The sequence below is a fragment of the Macrobrachium rosenbergii genome, chromosome 49 (genome assembly GCF_040412425.1).
Source record: "Macrobrachium rosenbergii isolate ZJJX-2024 chromosome 49, ASM4041242v1, whole genome shotgun sequence".
In the NCBI taxonomy this organism is placed as follows: domain Eukaryota; kingdom Metazoa; phylum Arthropoda; class Malacostraca; order Decapoda; family Palaemonidae; genus Macrobrachium; species Macrobrachium rosenbergii.
This window is the reverse complement of record NC_089789.1, coordinates 7,234,247-7,257,835: the sequence shown is the minus strand read 5'-3', so window position 1 is coordinate 7,257,835 and position 23,589 is coordinate 7,234,247. Positions and strand designations below refer to the sequence as shown.

At 33.9% G+C, this 23,589-nt stretch overlaps 1 protein-coding gene across 12 annotated transcripts in view; it reads right to left on the bottom strand.

The window, feature by feature from the left end:
* Positions 1-1,000: 1,000 nt before the first annotated feature.
* Positions 1,001-23,589, bottom strand: part of MESK2 (misexpression suppressor of KSR 2) — a 379,072-nt gene continuing 356,483 nt past the window's right edge. For 8 of the 12 annotated variants that reach the window (XM_067092545.1, XM_067092543.1, XM_067092550.1 and 5 more), the window contains 2 exons: positions 22,847-22,931; positions 1,001-4,208 (listed from right to left, as the gene is read on the bottom strand). In XM_067092545.1, the coding sequence (XP_066948646.1) occupies positions 4,090-4,208; positions 22,847-22,931 (204 nt within the window). In that variant the 3' untranslated portion in view covers positions 1,001-4,089. Of the gene's footprint in view, positions 4,209-17,079; positions 17,171-22,846; positions 22,932-23,589 lie in introns of all 12 variants that reach the window. The other 4 variants (XM_067092546.1, XM_067092544.1, XM_067092553.1 and 1 more) reach the window with 1 other exon arrangement.

Sequence of the window (23,589 nt, the reverse complement as noted above, 5' to 3'; positions counted from 1 at the left end):
AGCATCTTGGCTAAGGTGTATGGGACTCTCCTCCTACCTTCTCTTTTATACCCCTCTAAGGGACAGTTAGCAAACTATAATGTGCTGGACAGGCGTTCTAGATGACCGAGTATGCTGCTTATAATCCAGCTCTTTTTGGATTAATAGATGCAATTCCTTCCCTCTCTCTAGTAAGGTGAGAGACAGTGAACAGACCCGTTGATTATCTTCAGCTTTTTTGTCCCCTGACAATATGGGTTCATCCTCTCTCTAGTAAGGTGAGAGACAGTGAACAGACCCATTGATTATCTTCAGCTTTTTTGTCCCCTGACAATATGGGTTCATCCAAGTGATTATCTTCAGCTTTTTTGTCCCTGACAATATGGGTTCATCCAAGCCTATCTTCAAATCAGTGACGTTAACTTCCATTTATTTGAAGGCCCAGAAGTCTGGCAGTTGAACACCACACATGTTCAACAGATCAGATGCATGACCAGGAAGAGATGCCCCAGGTGAGATGAACTACCAGTCAGTTCAGAGATTTGCTCAGAATCCTCCCGCCAAGAAGTAAGCCTCCCCTATGTAAAGACCAACGGTTTGCATACGCATAGGAACAAATGACAAATTTTTAAAATTGGTATTTTTTCTGACATACAAACATGAGGTCTTTACATAAATGGCCCACCTCTAGCCACCCCTCATTCTGCTACCTGGGCCAAAAGGTAGAGTGAATGCGTACCGATTGGATGGCGGGTTCTACCGTTGGAAGCCAACTACCAAGAACCACCTTGTTTTTAGTTAAAACAGCCGGTTCCAGCTTGCGCTGAAAGTAAATCCCATAAATAAAGACCTCAGGTTTGTATGTTAGGAAAAATACAAATTACAAACTTGCATGGGATAACTGTCTGGGTCCCTTAAGATGTATTATTCTGGAAAGTAAGGCCTTCTCATTAAAACAGTACAATATTGAAATTGAAGCAAATTGCTGAAGGCTTTAGGGATAAGCAAATAAAATGCACTATTAGTGAGTATATGTGTTTAATGATTATTGCACAAGTTATGGTCTCTGCAGACTGTGGAATCACAACCCTTAGTGTACCATCCTTCTCTGATGATGTGATCTTATACTGTATACCATTAAACACTACTGAAATGAGAACTAAGCAAAATATTTTTGTCAAAAGTTAAAAATAAACACCATATTCATATTTTCCTAACAATTATAATCCAGAAGCAATAAAAAAGTTAAATTTGCTAATGTCTGACAGTACTGGATTACAGCAGTACTGAAAAACTGTCTACCTCCAAAATGCCAGACAACTTTTTAAGTTGAAATTACCAAAATGAGCAGAAACCATGTTCCCAAAAAGATATATACAAATTTTTCATATATACAGTGCAGGTCTACCTACAAGAAAAGGGAGATATGGTGGGCATATGATTTAATGTAAATTTTTATTTATTGTATTCTTAAATAAACAGTTAAAAAATAACTGCATAATGACATAACAGTCATGAAGTCAAGTACACAATATCTACATAAACCCCAAATTCATTGGAATACGAATGTCATATGGGAATTTCTTTTGGACTGTAAGTAATTAGAAAATTTATGAAGAAAGATACTTTTGATCTACTGTAAATATATACACAATTGCACAATCAACATAGTACTGTTTAAAAATATGCCAAGGTTTAGTCTGGCTAACTTCATTCAACAACAATGCCACCAGGTCCCCTTTTCAGGCAATACCGGCCAAGGCATGGGGCTCTCTACCAGAAGCTCATAGCTAATGTAACTGCGAGAGAACATAACATAGATCCATTGTTAAATTTTAAGGCTTGCTTAACGAGTGCCAACCACATTTCAGCCTACTAAGACTGAGGGCAGATAACAACTGCTACTCTATAATGCAAGAATTCTTGATATTCACTGAATCAACAATATTACAAAAGAAATGTTATTTTCTCAACTGTTAATAAATGTTTAAATACAGATTTGAAGGCCAACAAAGACTAAAGTATAACAGTCTGAATTGTGTCCTTCAAAAAATTCTTAAAAATGTCCTGACTAGCCTGTTAATTTCATTCAGAAGTGGCTTTGGAAATGGAAGTCGTTATATGCACCTGGGAAATTAATTGAAAAACTGGACATGAACACCCAGTATGCCTATTCCTTCCTTACAAAAATAATATCTCATTATAACTGTAAACAATCAGCACTGCAGGTTTTCACTTGAAGCATGTGAACCAATGGAATACACGATTCTGCAAATTAAAAAAGCAATACTGTACTGGCAAACTATGCATGTAGCAAATATTACAATTTGTGCTACTCTGCTACTGTATTTATGATAATTTATTACATCAACATTACTATTATTCTTTCCTATACTTGAGAAAGGTATCATGTAAACTTGCCATTTTAGATGAAACTTCAATAAATATGATGTTTACCATTGCTAAAACAATGATCAGTGGAAATGGCTTTTAAATTGAAAATTATATTTAACAAGAACAAGGAAGCTGCCTAAACGTAGATAAGCCAACAATTTTAAAACTGATTTTCCTTAAGGGTTCAAATATCTTCTAGGCTATCGTAAGCACACAAGTATGGTAACTGACAATGTACGTGCTTATTTGTTTTCTAAAGGATAACTACATGCTGCTGTAAAAGACTTTTCTGAAAATAAATTACACAATATGATCAATAATGACTACACTGTTCGATGTATAGTGGCAGAAATGGCCCATGCCCACATTCACCATCCTGCATGCAAGTCAAGATCATTCAGATTTCAAAATTCAATGATATTAAAAGCTGCTCCTTTACAAGTTGAGTGTCACACTAATAAACCTGGCTGTGAACCATGCAAAGATAAAAATAAGGCCAATTTTAAGTGGATAATCTGTCTTATGGTGAACAACACAAAACGATTTTCTAGAAAATTATTTTATTTTTTATTGAGACAACACCACCAAACTATCTCAACTCTCTTAAGGCTGGCCTACTTTAAGGAGTGATGGCTAATTTAAAGGTTCTTGTCAGCCTACCTACATTGATGTTAACCGAGTAAAATTCTCAAATGAATACTGACAGATTTCAGTGCTTTTTAGTTTGGAACATTATGGGAATGTTGAGCCTACAACCTGAAATTACTGATCCATTGCCTCTCTAGCAGCACAGCTCCTGAATAAAATCAAATGACTATTTCTGTTGTTTTTGTGAAAGCTATACTTTTCTAATCATTCTTGTTTTAAATTGGTTGAAGACATCACCAAATGCATCACAATAACAAGGCAAACAAAAATTAATCCCACATCTGTTTATAGGCACAATAAAAATATAATTCTTCCATCTGAGTATGTTGCACTTAAAATTTATATATTTGATATATATATATACTGTACAAAAATTTCACTTATGTAATTTTGCCTTGAATATGTAATTCTTTGTCACAAAACAGGTTAAAGTAGCTTTCTTTGACACAATTCTAACCTCAAGAACAAGTTACTTTACAGATTCTATCCTTGCTAGTACTGTATATTATAATATTAAGAGATCATCTTTCATTAAAAAAGTTTGATTCTTTTTACATGTATTATCAATACAGCATTTCCCTGTAATTATAACTAAAAACACCTACGGTTAGTAATGCAAAGACCATCTTTAATCTACTTGGAATGAAAAACAAAACATTTTGAGTATCCTGTGTAGATTTACATTACTTCATTATTACATGACATTTTACATCATTCAATCAAAACTTAAAAAGAAAAACTAAAGCAGAGCTACTTCTGCCAGGTCAGCTGAGAAGTATATAAAATATTGTAGACATCAATTGCTACTTTGCTACATGCATGCACTTACAGAGGTTAAAAATAAATGTCTAAAATGCGCTTTATAAAAGGAAAAGTGTAAAAGACTTCCTGTCATGATAAAAGTAATATCTAAGTTGCCTAAATAACAAAACCTGAAATAATCAGTCATGCGGTTTTCTAAGACCTCGTACATCAAAATAAAAGGGAAAATATGTTGAATTTATGCCATTGTAATATTTTCGCCTTTGCTACTTGTAACATATCCCTAAAAGAATTTCAGAATTTTCTTCAAACAGTTGGATTTTGCAGTGGGTTTTCTGTAATACGGATATCCTTAACACTTGTTGTGGAGCCATTAAGTGATGGAAGAGAGGACTGTCGGGATCCAAAACCACGATTGTGTACCGCTGAAAAGAGAGAAAAAATAAATGAAGCAATATATAATTAATATCAGCAAAGTATACTGATACTACAAGCATCATCAATAACTGCACATTCAAGTAGACAAACTTGAAATTAATAGTTCTGTTTACATTCTGACAATTTATATTGAATAAGAGAGAAGGTTTATTGCAAATATCATACAATATTCAGCTTAACAGCAGTAATTTAAAATTGATGAAAAATTACTAAGATTCAGACTAAAGATATACAAGCATAAAAGCTTTTATGTGATTGGTGCATGATATAATAATGAATATATAACAAATAAATTGCAATGTAACACACACCAGGAAATTAAAGTCAAGCACTACAGTTTAATCATGCAGTTAAAATGATTTTTAGCTAGTGTTCACCTTAGCCTTTCCCTTGGAGACAATTTTTTTTTTTTTACTTTTCATCTTGAAAATTAGATAAATATAGCAATAGTATTTAATTAAAGATCAAAAGACATCCCATACACATTTCATCATACATTTACCTAGCTGTTAACATATGGTATATATTTCAAGCACTGTGATATCATATGTGCATATATATCTACTAAATTGTAGACATCTGTATACAAATAGTTCACCATTTGTCTGACATTTATTAAGTACAGCATTACAAAACTTTTCCATAAAAAAAAAAAAATCTTAAACAAGCTGCCAGCTTATCTGCTCAAAAGTGTCAACTTGTAAGCAAAACTGCCTTGTCACAGCCCCTCCTAGATCTAGCGGAGATATCTCAGTCCAACCAGCTTTTGGCAAATGGCCACGTTTATTCATAATTATGGTTTTTACGGACTGAACTGTGAAAGGCTATACTCTAAAGGTTTTCCTCTTAAGACCACCTTCTTAAAAATTAATTTTTAAAGCGACTACCTGTACTTTCTTTTCATATTAACAATGGCACGATGGGCTATACTGAAGGCAGCACAAGAATGGGCCTGAGGGCTAAGGATAAAATTGTTAATTAAAGATACTAAAAAATTTCTGTTAATTTCAAAGTCAGCCAACAGTAAAAATCATGGCTATGAAACCATGTGTGTTCTTTTAATAAGCACAAAAGAAATAAGATTTCCTCTCTACTTAGTGCATGATGTGAAGCAGGAACATAAGACAAAAAGAAGTTTCACTGAATCCTGGGAAGAAATGTCTCCTAACCGTACAGAAAGATTCCATTGACCCAAGGGTTGTGCATCCAGTCGGCATGAAAAATGACTTCAAGTTTCAATGTTTCAAAGTGTACAAACTTAATTATCAGTGCCTTAGGCTGAGAAAAAGAAAAATAAACTACGGTGACTTGAGAGTTGTATCAACTATATCTTGGGGGAACTCCCAACTTGCCCAAAAATAACTCTTCACTTTGCAAGGAGTGCCTATTCTGTTACACACAATAGATGGAATTCAATGCAAAGAGGGGGCTTGTAAATATCTGGTGAAAACCTTGGAAAGATTACAAGTTCATCTTTACCAGGTTTTCATCTCCTAACTTGTAAGTGCTCTCAGACAAGCTCTTGAATTACACATCATGCATTACTAAGAATCTTGAGATGTGAACAAGTTCATCCTCTGGATTATGCTGTGAACAATCACTTTCAGGATAGTAGTCACCATACTCAATGTAGCAAGAGCATTAGTAAAGAATTTGAAACATGACAATGTGTTCCCCAAAGAGTTGAAACACAAGATGCTTTATTTGGCTAGTACTAAGAGGTACTTGTACACGTCACTCATAATCTACACATGGAACAGGATTTTATTTTGCCCATTGTTCAACAAAATTTTGAAGCTATCATTTCCAGTATTCCCTAAAATTAGGGAGAGTAAATGGAACGTTTGCAAAGTACATCATGTTCCTGCACAGCACTGACAAGGTAATCTATGTCTCGAGCACCGTTAAAGGTGACATGTCAATCTTCTGAGAGGTGACAAACAATGAGGTTGAAGGAGGCAGCCAACTGAAATTTTTGCTTTGGCTGCATATGGCATGTGAACAAATAAATAATAAAAAAATTTGTAGTTTTGTGAATTTCCTAACCAATAGCCACAAACTGGATTAAGATACCTTCTTTATTTTTGTAAGAAGTACCATAAAAAAAAAATAGCAACTCTTCTCACTTTCTTCTGAGGCAGTAAAAGCATAAAACAAAACTCATTTGGCCTAAAACCCTGGTTGAAGTAACTGCATCAGCCCTTCATTGCAGTACAAAATGAAAACCTATACTTCAACAGAATGACATTCAAACTTATGCTCCTTAAGTGCACATGAAGATCATCACTTACTTACTGGATTTGGTGATCTTTACTCGGCCAGTTGCCAAAACATAACGGATTTAATGTTTAGATAGCACACCCAACTCCCAATGGAACCTTCAGCAACAGGACTAATAAATGTGCTTGGGGTATATTTAGTGTTGCTGTCAATTTCTACACAAGTAAGATATGTACATGTAAATAATACTTGCCAAGGCCACAAGAGGGTGACCAAGGTCACCTTTGGATGGCTGAAATTCACTTTACTGACCTGTGCTCTTTGCACTGATAACACTAAGTGCATGGCACAGCTATTACACCCAATGTGAAAGGGTCCACTTTTTTTTTTCAAGCCCTATGGCTCTATTTGTGGAGGTACAACTCTGCTCTCAGCAGACTGATAAACACTAATGTCTTTCACATCCACCATGATCATTGGAGTCTTTATCCAACCCTTTGAATCTAGTGGTGCAAAGACAACAATTCTGCCTTCAATGAATTTCCCTTCAACAGAACATTACCTAGTAGCAAGGGCTGGCTAAAAGATGACTCATTCCCTATTCTTGCAACTTGCAGCTATCTTTACTGAACCCCCACCTGAGGCTTGCTTAAGGACTGAGGTATCAGACATGTAAAAATGTATTGTACCTTGCATGTTTCTGAGAGCAACAGAGGTGTCAAGCTCCAGCCTACTATACACTTAGCTACTGGATCTGTCTGTGTGCATGCTCTTGCTGTTTTGACTACCCAAGTTAATCATAACCTGTGGAATGACAATGATTTAGTTCTCTGTCAGCAAGACCTTCCTAGAAAACTACAAGATACGATGAGAAAGCCAACATTTCTGGATGTGGGACTCGAACTTGCATTTTAAATAGTACAGTGGGACTCGATGAGGACTGACTGATTGTAAAATCAACGGAAGTTTTTAAGAATACAAACATATCTGCCTGTCTTCATGTCCTGACTACAAGACAGTTAACATTAGCCTATACAGTATCATGACTACCTCCGATGCCTGTAGGATGCATAAAGTTAGGTGTCTAGACAAATGCCTCTTGAAGCTGGTCATTCATTCTTGATGTAACCATACAGCCTAGTCAGCATCCTAATGCTGCACAACAGCTGTATAATTAATTATCCATGACTAGATTTTTCCTACAAAGTCACCTTACTCCTATGTCTGGTGAAAAAAAAAAAAAAAAAGCTTCATCTGTGTCAGGCACCAACTTTCTGCAATTTTCCAATTTGTGTCAACTACTATCCACACTAGGTTTTTCTAAATGTTTTAGCTCAAGTCAGACTAGGTTTTTTTTATAAGCCCTTCCTTGGGTGAGTCGGTTGAGCTTCGGACTGTCAGTCGATGGGCCGGAGTTCAATTCCCCCAGCCAGCTGAGAAGAGCTAGAGGAATTTATTTCTGGTGATAGAAATTCATTTCTCACTATAATGTGGTTTGGATTCCACAATAAGCTGTAGGTCCCGTTGCTAAGTAACCAATTTGGTTCTTAGCCACATAAAATAAGTCTAATCCTTTAGGCCAGCCCTAGGAGAGCTGTTAATCAGCTCAGCGGTCTGGTAAAACTAAGGTATACATAACATATCTTCTATATGTTTTAGCTCATGTCATGTCAAGTGCTCTCCACCATTAAGACTGATGATACTTACCACTATGTGGTAATTAATTTTGTACTGTACGCTATCATTTTAATTTTAAAAGTCTGGTAATCATCTCATGACCTAGAAACACCCTTTCAAGTCCAGTTCTAGCACTGGGGATAACCTAACCTAACTTAATCCTCCATACCTCTCTTCTTTTCTAATTACTTTCCTAAGCTTACTGTAGAGAAGATAGGTCTTTTTAGTCTAAAATTCAAGTTCCTTAAGTAATGCACAGGAAGCCTATTGGGTATTATCTCGAGTTATTTACAAGAGAAGCCTCAAATTATACTCCCTCAGAGAAGGACATTGTTCATAATTCTTCAAATAAGGTTGCATGGTTATCAGTAGGTTTAATAGGGTCCCCTACTATGCTTGGAAGCACAAATAGGTGTCTTTTGTAAAGCAATGCAATTGCCAATACATGCATAACATACTGTATTTGATATTCACCTGTTTGCCTTATAACTTCGTACATGTATAGCATTCTATGTTTTTCCATGAATGGCAGTTCTTAACCTTGGATAACGTGGAAAACCTTAACCACCCAGATGTGTTTATCAATTTCTAGGATAAAAAAAAATCAGTCCCATAAACTGCAATTCAACTACTGTGATGTATAGCTCGGGGCAAATTGGTTTTGGAAAATACTGCACCCATATTTGAGAAAGTTAAGTATAACTTAGTTTTACCAGACCACTGAGCTAATTAACAGCTCTCCTAGGGCTGGCCCGAAGGATTAAGACATTTTACGTGGCATATTTGAGATATATGTATAAAGTTTATACCAGGGATGCATATTTTTTACTGCATATACCAGGGATTCATATTTTTTAGCGCAAAGAACACATTATGCAACTCTACTTTTTTTTGGCCCCTTTTATGTAAAAAAAAAAAAATAAAATAAAATAACTACTCTATACCAATTACTCTGCATGAATAAAACATTAATAAAATTACCGTATTATAGCGCAAGGCCCTCCATCAAACCTACCAAAAGAAAACCTAGTGAATATCTATGGTTTGCAAAATGTTTTAATTGTTATCCCAAAAAATTACATGCCTATAAAAAAGTTCTTTACCATCAGTCAAATACTTTAGGCCTACTGCGAGATTTTCAACCAGCTGGTTAAAAAAAAATAAGTATCAGTTGAAGGCCCTTAGAACTGTAGCAACCTGCCCTTGGGCTGGAGCATCCCAATGTTATCCAATCGAGTTTTCATATTCGTGTTGTCAAAAACGACCAGCTATAGAAAAAATTTCTAATTTATTGTTTTCCGGCTTCCATTATTTATTTTCTGGCTGGCTCCTTATACTGATTTGTAGGGTTGAGAGTTCAAGATCCATTTTGTAAATATAACTGAAATATATTTGGACCTAATTTTCTACTTAAATGCAACACTGTCAAAATTAAAAATACATCAAGTTTTATTATTAAAAATATATACTGCCAATAATAGTATGTCCCTGCTCAAGACATTTTATACTAAGACCCCTTCCCAAGAAAGTCTAAAAATGTTGAGATTCTTAAAATTTTGCTGTGCTAATGCAGATTTGTATTATGAGAAGCATGGCACTAAGAAATATTTCAAGACCATTTCAAGAATCTAAGAAAATCTATCCACATGCAATGAAAACCATTGCCTTTAAAAATCATTAGCTATGTACTCTTAGATATTGACAAAATGCAGGCATTATTATGCAATCCTTAGAATACATTCCAGTGATTACTGCTATAAACTAATTTCCTCTAAGTGGAGTGTGGACAAAATGAATATTCAGTGTTAGTTATATACTAAATACCATAGCAAGATTTTTTTCATGCATAGCAAGAAGGAACATGCTAGTATATATGGCAATGTACACTGCCTGTAAGTATTAATATGGCATATACACAGTTATGTCACTTGAGATGCAAATTTGCTTATATAAAAACAGCAAGAAACTGTTTAACTATTATTAGGATGAATTTTGTTGGTTTTGAAATAAATGAAGCAGTTTACTGTACAGTATTTCTGACACTATTCAGCTAGGTATGTCTAGAACATAATTTCTTTAGTTTTGTTCCAATTACAGTATGATTAAATTAGCTAAAAGTGATTTTACATTAATTTACTATATTTTAACTTATCAGTGAAAAAAGTTATAATCAGAATGTGGAAATATATGGCACTGCAACCAGTAATGTAATAAAGTACCGTATACAACTTTGCATTATCACTGACACAACTGTAAATGTGTAGTATATAAAATATATATATATGCATATCTATATTTTAATGAAGTACTCTTCAAAATGTCACAAATGTAAATAAATGAATGGTTATATACTACAGTAAAAAAAAAACGCAAGTCCACAAGTTTTAACTGCAACTGGGAGGTGGTTGCTATTGTTAACATTTAAAGAATATAAAGATGTAAAAGAATTTCATACTACGGTACAGCACATTCAAATTATCTGTTAGTTAATAACTACTCTACATATATACACTATACAATTAACTGTCAATTCAGTGTACTTTGGAGTTTTTTAAAATAAAATTATACATATTCACATTTATATGACAGGGTACTGACTCAAATACAGATATACAGATATATTTTCTCGCAACTGTTGTGCCTATTATTACCAGGAGTCAGCAATCATACGTTATGTAGATGAATTAAACAGTAAAAGATAAACATTCGTAAACATTCAATACCACTTCTGACTTGAAAATAAATCTTGAAAGGCAATACAAGTACCTGGAAATTAACTCACCCTCACTTGTAAACAAGACTGAATACCCTGACATGTAATAGGCGCTTAAGTACCTGGTATCTGCAATCTAACGCGCCTTTATTATGAATAAGTAACACTAGAATGAAATCTGTATGTCTGGAGTTTGGCACAATACTGATGGCTTTTGTGCCCATTCATACTCCAAGCTTAGAGATAAGACTGTCAAAAAAGTACAGTACTATGTATCACATGAACTGTACAGTGAAAGGATTGTTAACATTATAACGTTCACGAACACAGATTTTAAAATGAAAATGAACTGTAAAGCCTCAATATATAACTAGTATTTATTACTTATGGATATAGTTTATTTCATTAACATTTTCAAGATTTCTTTGTAATGCAGTGCATGTTCAATTTAACTGTTATATTAACTAATCCTGAATTTATGAAAACTTACACCAGTACGTTTGTCATGTACATTGAAATCATGACACTTGTACTCTGAAAGCATTCAATTTTATTCGTTTAATCAAATTTTTTAATAAAATGACACTAAGGAATCATGAATAATGAATTAAAGGACTGCCAAAAGAGAAAAAACCCACTAAAATAAATTCTAGTTCTTAAGCACAGCACAATTTAATGTTAACTAGACAATGGACTCAACATTAAACTTGAATAGCTCATGCTAAACACTTAATTCAATGTTGGTTAAAAAATCTTAATGCTGAATATGAGCATTAATTACAACATACTGTACTGTATTACTTATTTTCAAAAGCAAAAGGTAAATCTGAAATACACGCCCTTACATATCCTTTGAACTACTGATAAATTCTAATTCCATTATTAAAGGTGGCAATGAACTGAGCTATGGAGATTTCTGATTCTTGTATACATACTTATTTCTAATAAACAGTGGTGATACGGTCCATCAAGAGATCTTTAGAGTATTCATATCCCTATATTTCTGCATTATGTTGGAAGTTTTGAAAGTGTATTCAAATAAAGTTTTCTGCATACAAACAGCTATACTAATGTTTAGAGTACCAGCCCTTTTGGTGTTACCCAATCCTAATTTAAAAAATAAAATAAACATTCTTGTTCCTGGAGTATATATTACATGCCTTTTAAAAACTATTGTCTCTTTTACTGAATTGTACAAATTGCAATTAGTTTATTACTGGTGAAATGGGAGATTATTTTGAAATGACAAGAATAATACTTGGCATAAAATTCAATTAAGGGACTTTCAAATTAATCCCTGCCCAACCAAATAAAATGTAATCAACAGAAGGGACATGAAAATTAAATTAGCTGTTGAAGATGCCCTGTTGGATAACATTCCCATTTTATTTTTAAAAAATAATTGCCTAAATCAGATGTACCAAGCATACCTATTCAACCCAGATTAATTTGGCAGTACCTCTGTGGAAAAGGGGAGGGTTATAGCAGTCTGTATATTCAAAGCAGCAACATCTCCAAAGCATAATTCATTATCACCTCAGAGAGAAGGGATCTGTTAAACATCATAGTAGAGCTATCAAAAAAAAAAAAAAAAAAAAAGGTTTTTATTATCCATCAAGAGTACAACATTATGGTCAACTTTACTATCGTTCGTGGCATACAGTACCATGGAACCATCAGGTAACTCATACTGGATATGATTATTACTGCTCCCTTGTTTTTCACATTAATAGTGAATATAATTACTGATGCTTCATTAGTTTTCTACACCAATGGTACACTGCTCTGAAGGAGCAATCTGTTACACTGCCCATCACATCATCAATCCTTAAAAAGATTTAAAAATGACTTAAAATGTAAACTACCTTGATCAGGCTAATATGCATGTCGCTGAGTGACCACTGTCCATTCTTTGGATACTATTGCAAATACAAAAAAACAAATATTTTAAACTATCCGTTAAAAAACAACCCCAATGTCAAAATCAGTTAAAAAACAAAGGTGTTATGTACTGCTGAAATACTGTACTCTTAATAGCTAGCTTTCCATAAACCTGGAAACAAGTTTTATCTGAATGGTTGTGGAGAGTGAGAATTTGGCAGCAAAGGTTCCACCCAATTACCATAGGGAGAGGTTTTGGAAAAACATGCTGAAGGGCCACCAAAAAGGGCTTCAAAATTGATACCTGGTACAAAAAAGTAGAATTTTCCCAAGAGGTAGGATAAAGAGATTAAGTTTTCACTGTTAAGCATTTGTTAATACCTGTCTAGTGAAAAATAAAATTACAAATAACTTGCATGTGCTGGCTGTGCTATATATAATAAAAAACTGACCTAGTAGCTGCTGTTTCACTCTTTCTGTTGTCACTAATAACAAGGTTGAGTGTACAGACTGCTGTATTACCAGACTGATTTTCCACTTCCTCTTAATATGTTTTTTTAATGAAAATGTCACACTACATATCTTACAAAACACTTGGCTTATTTGTAAAATGAGTTGGGTTCACCCATTACAAGCCATGAAATGGAAGAGGAAGCCCAAGTTCACAAAACAATTTATTGAACTGCCATTTACTATCATAGTATTATTAATTATTTTATGCCTCTCTCATCTGGAGGGATTTTCCCACTAGACAATAAATTTACAATTCCTGTCTAGTGGGGAAATCCACAGATGGCAGCTTTTTCAGAGAACTTCACAATTCATATGTTACAGCTGTAGAACACGAAACATGATATGTACGCAGAAATTAGGTTCGTTGATTCTTGACAATTCATTTGCATATAACAATTGTGTGATGTAACCCTTACCCACACTACGCTCTTAATCACCGCTTTCTCAGTGCAATTGTTTATAAAACAAACAGCACTAACTGACAATAACATTAAGTCTTGATGAATGTTTGTTGCTTTCCAATCCTTATACTGTAATAATATAAACTGAACTCTATGTACATTGCAGTACATAAAATTGGTAAATTATAAGACTATATATACCATAGGTACTGTACTGAACACACAAAATGTAAACAACGGGTGCCTTGCGAACACTAAGTGCACTAGCATCATACTTACACCCATGTAAACAAATCACTGATAAAGCCTGATAAATTATATCAAGAACAGAGTTCTTTAAGTCCACCTGAAAATCATATACTGTACAGTACTTTAGAATAATGAATATCATAATGAATATTTCTCTGAGGTGGCCCTTTACAACACTATTTTCCAACCATAAAATGAACAGGCAACCTCTGGAAATTAAGAACACTGCATATACAAAGAATAAAAAGGTATGCCACTGGACAAACTTGGAAGGTCATACAGCATCACTATATATGAAAATGAATAACATCACCCAAGATTAGTTCTTTCAAGCCAAATCTGTCAGAGTAACTTGTAACCCATCAGCACTGGATCATGCCATTAACAGTGAGGTAAAAAAAATTCTATTACCAATTTGTTTTAGGATCTGAAATAGAGCACAAGAAAACTTAAGAGGGCAAATACTGTACTTGCAAAGAGCGAGATAGTAATATGAAAACTGATGTAAAAATGAGCCATCTTAATAGCTTTTGTAGACCTGTGGTCAATCAGAATAGTCAAACAAGATATCCATTCACCATTAATACAAATATAACAAGCATCCATTCAGTATGCATCATTTGCACTTTTTCAAGTTTCAAACATGCATGAAACCTTATCAAAACCACTAACTTTAAGCAAAGACTTAGTTGACAACTATATTTCCTCAATTACTCTTGGTGCTAAGCAAACTGACTAACAGTGCAACAGCTAGTAATTAGTTTGCAAGGCTTCTTACAATTGGATGATGGATGGATGAAGTGCAATTTGCCAGAAATTAGTCAACAATGAAAATAAAAGAATATCAGAGTGACTGGGAGGGAAGAGAAAAAAGGCAAGAAATAAAGAGAATGTGACCAACCAAAGTTACTATGGAGCAACAGAAAAGAAAAAGCCAACCAAAGTTGACTTCCCCCACATGCTGGAAAGTCCTACCAAAAACAGGGTTGCCAATTTTTTATGAAAAGAATTATAAATACTGTATTGTAAATAAAATAATGAGCATTAAACATTTAACAACTAAAGAAAAATAACATGAAAATTTTGGGTTTGATGACATGACCATACACAAAAGAGGCAGCAGTGCCTATATTTTCATCATGAGATTGATGACTCTGCAATGACAGTCTCTAGTTTTTATTACAAAGATGTTCATCAAAACACTTCTCTCAAAACCTAAATAATTAACATATGCTTTCTTGTGACTGTTCTAAAAAATATACAGCATAACGCTTCGGATTATTTCATTCACTACCTATAGTATCAAGGAACCATTATGAAGGGATGAATGCACCACACGGTTACGAGAAATATAACTGTTGAAACCTAATACTCTATAAATATAATTCAATATTATTACAATGATTCACCATTTATAAAATGAGTGTAAAAAAAATAAGTGTAAACATTAATAAACTGCAAAAACACAACTGAAATATTAACATGGGACCCTTGAGGGTGAGCAGTCTATAGCCATTCATATGAATTAAGACTACTAATAAGGCTACTGGTATGAAAAATGAGGTAGCATATTACCATGGCATAGAGTTTACTGCAGTGCTCACTTTTTCATTATTGTAAGTGCTTAGTAACGAGTTGTAAGACAAGACCTAATGCCATGGTATGATACCTCATTCTATTCTGTTAACATTATTTCTCTACCCCATAATTCATTCTCCACTTACTACCAGTGTTGCAAAAAATCCTAAATATCAATATACAAATATGCTAAGTTTTTTTAATTTTCACCCTCATAGCCCAAATAAACTAATTTTATTAAAAGGTAAAGTTTCTTTTTAAGGGAGTGAGTGTCACTAAGAAGGTGTTTTCCCCATGTATCTAAATCTATTTCCTGACTGTCTATACTTTCATCTCAAGCTAAACCAAACAATAGTTCACAGTCCCTCATATAAATGACAATCTGAACTCTGAAGACAACTGGCCAAAATAAAAATTTTTCAATTGTTATGTGTACTGTCTCTCAAATATACTATTTTAATGGGTGAAATGTTCATTGCCACTCAAATATACTAACTGAAGAAAACCATACCATAATTCTGTAAAAGACGTAACTGTATGCCAATTAGATTATGCTCTTCATAAAAAAAAAAAAGAGGAGGCATTTGTATAACATCACTGTGGCAGAAGTGGGGGTTCAACAGCACCAAGTTGAAGTCGTCATCAACTACCGATTTGTTAGAAAGTTTCCACAAATGCTTATTAATAAATTGCAATGAATTCAAAGTTAACGGCTACTGCTGCTTTAATGAATCACGAGGTTCATTAACTGCCGGTTCACCAATAAGCAGAGAAATTAAATTTCAATTATCAGTCACCCAATAAGTGGAGTTCCATAACTCTTCTTGATAAAATAATCAGTAAATGAGAGTAGAGCTTCAATAAGTAAACTAATGACCTAAAGGGTAAAATGCCTATTGGTTGAAGGTTCAGAACCTGTTGGATATTAAAATTACTGTAATGACTTGGTTTCAATAATCAATTCTTTAGTAAAGTAAGATTTCAATATGTATCATTTGGAAGTTATTATGTAAGCTGTTATTAGTAGCTTAGCAACTGTTATCTTTCAGCAAATTCTGTTTTTCATGTACACAAGAAAGCATGTGCTAAATATTCTTTTCTTCTGATTTTGCTTCAGTAAAGTTAAAGGCTATACTTTAATTATAACAGACCACCGCTGCAATGATCACACCACTTCAAAGGCAAGTGGTCCTCCCATAGATAATAGATGTAATACTACTAGTCTATCATTTATCTGGAATTTCAAAAGCAGAATTCATTGGTCATAAAAATCACAGAATAAAATCATGAAGGAAAGTTTCAGTTTAAAAAAAAAAAAAAGAAAAAAAAAAGGATAGCATAACATCTTGAGGTAATGTTTGTAATAAAAAAGATCAGATGGTAAAATTCATCAAGAATTCAGGATCAAAAGTAGCAAAAGCAACTGGCAACCCTATTAAATATGGCACATATTAAAAAACCAAAGAAAGAAAAAAGACAACAACTGCAATAAAGAAACATCAAAGGCAGTTTTGGAGGGGGAGGGGAAAACCATGTACTAAACGGCTATAGGTATGGTGTCTTTTTATGAGGCAGCATGACATGTATGGTTAGTTCAAATGCTGCTTCAAATAAACTGAAACTTACACAAAGCTTGTTTTTGATGATGGGTGATGCGTTCAACACGATTTACCTTCTCCAATCGACACAGCAGAAGACCGACGGGACCCACTCACCGCTTTGGGGTCAGGGGAAATTAATATTTACCATCATGGGACATCAATGTATATTTATATATATAGCATAGTTCAACCAATCAATCAAAGCTTTATAAAAACTTTCTTAGCAAAGAAATTTTTACAGGACTGCAGTACTGAATTGTACAAATATCTTAATTGACAAGCCTTTGTTCAGTATTAATTCAAGCAAAAGCTCTAAATTACTTGGCAACTGCAGAGATCTTAAGCCAAATTTATCAGTACTGAAGAAACAAGAACCTAGAAGACCAGAATATAAAAAAGATAAAAGACTGGAATAAGAGTAAACACCAGCAAACATCCATGTTAAATATTATAGTAAACATGAATTGTAGAGCATTCTGAAAAAAGGCATTACTATAAAAGAACAAAAATAGTGACATGGCTATAGTTGTGAAAAATATGTAACAGAAAAAGTAAGATGTATTTTTCTGCACAAAAAGCATTTTGTAACAAGACAAATCCACTCGACACAAACACAGCTCTCACATTACCATAAATAAAACCTGTTTGATCACTCAAAATATGAATATTAAGAATGTTGCTTCTGTCCATTTACTACTGAAATCAAATACACTTCATGAAAAGACTCCACATATGCAACTAATTTACAAAAAGTCAAAAGTTACTTAAAAAAAAAAAAAAAAAAAAAAATTTTTTTTTCTGTAACCTACTCCAAGTATGCTGCTGAATGTCGCAGAGTAAGATTTCCTAATGATTCTCAATCTTGTTACAATACCATCAATGACTCTCCTCTTCCTTGAGGGTAGACCATCCTCTCCAAAATTATCTGAATTTTCTCATATATGGAAATATGTCACTTTATAAAGGCCTTGAGTCATTAAAATTTGTGTTCACTACTGTAGCAAGAATGCTTCTACTCTTTTAATGACCAAACACACTGCTCAGTCTGGGCTCAGCAGGGCTTGTAATGTTTATAATCTTACGACTACCATTAAAATTAAAAGTAAAAATTCCACTGTCACAAAAAATATAACTGCAATTCATTACTAAAACTGTCTAAATGTTCAGTAATAATATTTACACATTAATCTTTCAATGCACAATTATTGGTGGATTTGTTTTGGTTGTCCGGAGTGTTTCATCGCTTACTATTGATACATTTTCAATCATGATAATAAATCTGACCTGCTGACATACCTAACATATGCATGAAGAATATGAAAAGGAGCAATTCACTTACATTAAATTGTAATAAAATCTTTTAAGCAGTTTTTGAAAAGAGTAAACATAAAGAAAGCTGATGAAAAAATCAATCCAGTTCATATGACAAGAACTAGCTGAGATTAAACAGAATGTAGTTGCATTATTTCCAATCCGAATTGTTGCAGTACAAAATTCAGTCATTACTTCAGACAATACAAAGCAAAATAACACTGCAATTGGTATTTGAATACTAAAATGGATTGCACATACTAAAGAGGAGCCCAAGAGTAAATGTATACAAAATACCACAGCCTACAATTTAGAATCTCAAAGCTAATACCCTAGCACAAAAAAGAAAGACAAGCTTACAGCAAAGCAAACATCACCGCATATGCAAACATTCAAATGAAACAAACAATACTGTACTGCATATATATATACACAGCCAACTCCTAGAATTAGCAAGTGGGGGCAGGGGTTAGTTACTTATTCATATGAATGCTGAATAATAAGGTCAATTCTCTAACAATTCACAGATGTACTCAATTCTCATATAAGAGCACAAGAATTAAGGAGAAATTTCAGAATTTTATGATCCAGAAGTATCTGAAACAAAAGACCAAAACTTTATATACAGTATAGTATGAATTTTGACACTTTTCATACCATCCATACATTAACACTGCAATAAGTCACAACCTATTTTCTTGGCATGTGGTATCTAACATGTTAACGTTTGAAACAAAGTATTTACAACTGTTTGGTTGTAATTACACCTTTAATACCCAATGGATTACCTTGAGACTCCATACTGCAAACTGCCAATGATAACCTCTGCAAATACCAGGGGATAATTTGGTGTATTTTTTCATAAAAATATACTGTATATGAAACCCAAGAGGAAAGCAAACCATTTGTAACTTTTGGACATGCACAGCATCCTCTGAGAGGACTAAACATCCAAGTACAGTACAACTCAAGCAGTCATACCTTGCAAGAAAGAAACATACAGTGGAATTGCAACTTTACTACCTTCATGGTAATAAAAAAAAAAAAAAAAAAAAAAAAAAAAAAAATCCTGTTATGTTTACAAAGATGGGTTAATTCAAACTACAAGATTCATACTGCACAAACATCAGACTAAAGTCAAGTTATAAAACAGAACCACAACATGGCAAAAGCAAGCATCACAATCCAAAACTTCTAAGGAATAACAAAACGTCATCTAGCTACGTTTCCCATAACCTCGCTGAAGACCCATATCAACATCTGCCTTGTACTTCTAAAAAAGGTTTCTTTATCATATGATCCTAAAAATTAAGACAACTAGCTATAAAGATCAGATAAAAATTCCCAAACAATATTTAAACCATATCCTTCTCATATTTTTAAGTGAATGTGGGTAAGTTCCAGTGTTAATAGAATTATTTGTTTTTCAAAATTTTTTCATATAAATCCACTATTTATAATTAGGCCCCATATGTGATCTTTGAATTCTCTAGTACTTGAGTCTTTTGTTTAATAGACATAAGGAAATCACCAGTGACTTAGCAAAAGTGCATACAAACCCCAGTGTCCCTAACAGTTGCCTCACTTTTTGTGTAGTCTGACCTATTGGTTTATGCTAAGTCAGCAAGGCTGAGAAGACGCACTTTGTATCATAGATCCACAACTTGTAAGAAATTTAATTTCTATATGTGGGTTTGTGACACCAAAACCCCACTACTGTAAATTAGCCGAAATCTTATTCTCAGTAGGAAAGATCAAGCTGGTAAATGCCCTAGAATTGGCAGGTTGGGACCTTTAAAATCCATTAGAGAGCTACTGGGATTGAGATAAGCAACTAGATCCATGGCTCTAAGAGAAACAAGAAAATGTAAGACAGAAACCCTGTTACTAACAGTAAACTCAAAGATTTTGCAATTTTAAACTCTATAAGGTACTCCTGGAATGGACTAAGCACTTGCTCATCATTTCAGCGGTGAATAACCCTGTACAGTTCTTGGGGATGCTGTATTGAGAAATAAAGGGAAGACTACAGTACAGCAAGTCAACTGAATACAACACTCCTTACCCTGATGTTTATACAGGTTCTAGAGTGTCTAACCACCTTTAAGTTATAACCCTATAGCAAAGACTGACCCCTCTTCTGACATCTCCTAAACAAAGTGTCTACTAGGAGTGGAACAGTCACACAGTTGTGTTGTCCTATAAAAGCACGAGATGATTTCTTTGTTGGCCTCTGCCAAAATTCAAATTCAAATGAGAATTTCCAGTTTTTTGAATCTTTAGACACTACTGAGGTAGCACTGTACTTGATACATTTACAATAACACCTCTTGATAACTCGCAACCTCAGAGGAGGAAAAAACCCAGTGCCTAACAACAACACTTAACCAGCTAGCAAAGAACTTTTTGTAACCACTCTAGTAAAATAAGATGAATTACATGAAATATGTAACGTAGTCATTTACACTTAGGCAATCTGGGAAAACCAAGGAAAATTATGAAAATCTCTGGGAAATTCAGTGGGCTGTCTACTGCACCACACACATGAAAAGTGAGAATTAACTGCTGGGGATTCTCACACCTATGTGCACTTAGGTACAAGCACTATTCTTCTGACTATTAAACAAAAGGCTGGAATATTAAAAGACCATGTATGTGGGCTTATTTATAAAGAGTGGGTTTAAGATGAAGCAATTTTGAAATTTAAGTGTAATCTTCAAAAAACTTCTCAGATTAAACCTAGCAACCGATAAAAGTACTTGCGCTGTGCAATGAAAGGTCACTGTGTCAGTTTACACCAATTCTAATAACACATCTACGTATGTTTGCCATTGAAAAATTTTGTTTTTAATAACAGTTACAAGGGTAAGCATTTAAAATAAATACCATGTTCTAAATATACGAAAGTCAGCCATATCTGACAGGGACCTCATTTTCCTATTCATTAGTACATGCAGCATCAATAAAACTAAAATTATCAAGTCAAAAGAATAAAAAAATGAAGTGTAAGTGGCTACTTGATACTAAATATTGCAAAAGTTCTTATACCTCCCCTCTTTTATTTTGTAGGCATTCTAATTACAGTAACGCATTGCATAAAAATTTATAAGAGACTTCTTAAACGTTACAAACAATCAGCTATGTAGGAAATGAACTGCATTACAAAAACCTAACTAACAAGGTCATAACCCAAAAATACAAAAATGACATGCTCCTGCAATATCAAACAGTTATTTCATTGAACACTTTTGATAATTAAAATGTAAGGATTTTATACATGGACCATGGTGACAAGGACTAAGGCCCCCAAATCCCCCTCTCATAACTTTCTTCCAATGAAATAGCATAAAAGTGCTCTGTACTGTATAAATTCTGTACTCTTGCTCTATATGCATGAAGTATATTACAGGCAGTCTCCGGTTAACGGCGGGGGGTTCCATTCCTGGCTGAGCACCACTAACTGAAAGTCGCCAATAATTATGGTAATAAATGGCATTCATGTTGCAAGCGCCAATAAACCACTTATCAGCGCAGTTAACTGCTTATCAGCGCCGATAAACTGCTTACCAACACCAATAAACCGCTTAACGTCACCGACAATCTTGTTAACGACGTTGTTAGTCACGTGCTGTGAAACCGGAACACCGTTAACCGATGCCTCTGATAAGCAAGGACTGCCTGTACAACAATATGAAATATAGCAACAACTTTCCACTTCAGTGTTAGTCTAGCACTCAAGTTTTATCTTTGGTACCCATGCCAATGTTCAGTGATATGTCCACTGCTCTAACCTCTTTACTCCCTAACAATAATAGTTTTGAACTAGAATACAACAGCCAAGGAAAATAAATTTTTTAGTGAAATGTAGCTGTTAGTGTACATAAGAAAAACATCTAGAATATACAAATGCATTGGGACAAAAAAAAAAAAAAAAAAAATGTTAAGGGTTCCAAAAATGTGAATAAATGTATTACTGCAATATTTATTATCAAACCCCCTTTTAATAAGTTTAAGCTTGCATTTTTAATTATCATTTACCAAAACTTGGAAAAACTTTTGGGTGGTACAGTATTCCTTGTGTTCTCAACCCCAAAGCTTAAACAAGCAAACTTTTATACTGGACTAACATCAAATATGGGGGTTTGTTGGTCATAATGCATTGATGAAATAAGCATTAATTATGCACAATGATTTTGCAATGTCTAAAAAACATGACGAAGCCTTTGATGAACTGCTAAGGGTAAGAGGAGAGAAAAATACAAACATTACATAAAACAGATGACAGAGGCCAAACCTTATTATGCCGACAAATTTTTATCTTCTTGGTCTACTAGGTTTTTAAAATAATAATTATAATAAAATAAAAAATATAAAAATAGATGCAATTGTACAATACTAGCATTTCGTAAGGAGGTCCCCATCATTACCTGCTCATTTATAAAGACGGCAAATCAAATTCAACATAAGAACAAAACTCTTACCATAGCCCTGACCCTGGAGGAAGAGACGGAAAGCTTCTACGACTTTGCCTGGGGCTTCATCGATGACAAGTCCGCAATCCTGGATCTAGGGGATAAATTAACTTTAGTGGGTTACCATCAGCAAGTGAGAATGAAAATAAATAAAATATAATTTTCTAAAAGAAAAACTAATTACTGATGACTACAAACAGCAGAAATCCACTCCATAACAGAGTCTGAGCCAATCATCCAGTGTCAAAGATAGAAAACATAGGGAAAAATTCCATTATTAGGAACAAAGTTTCCTGTATGAACTTTTTTCAAAAAACTTTTCATTTTGTCCTCTCCGTGTCAGCCTAGCATAATGCAATCAAATTATACATCAGTGACACTTTCCACACCAGCTAAGAGTCTGAAGCAATAACTTTAGTATCAGTTATGAACTTGTAATATATTATGAACTTGTAATATAAACTTCTCAGTGTCAGCTGAAGATAGTGCAATCAACCTCTATACCTAACATTTTCTTTGGTACAGTAGTGCAATGGTTCAAAATTAAGGTTATATGTAACTGGGAACTTTGAATACACAATATGCTTGAACATGTCTTTTACTTTGGTTCACAAGACAACTGAAATGCATTTCTGGAATAGTTTTGTGAAAAAAAACTTGACCGAGCATGCAATATCTGACTGATTAATTATATACACCACAAAAAGGGAAAGAAAAAGGTAGACTATTGTCTGATAAAAACTAACTGAAGA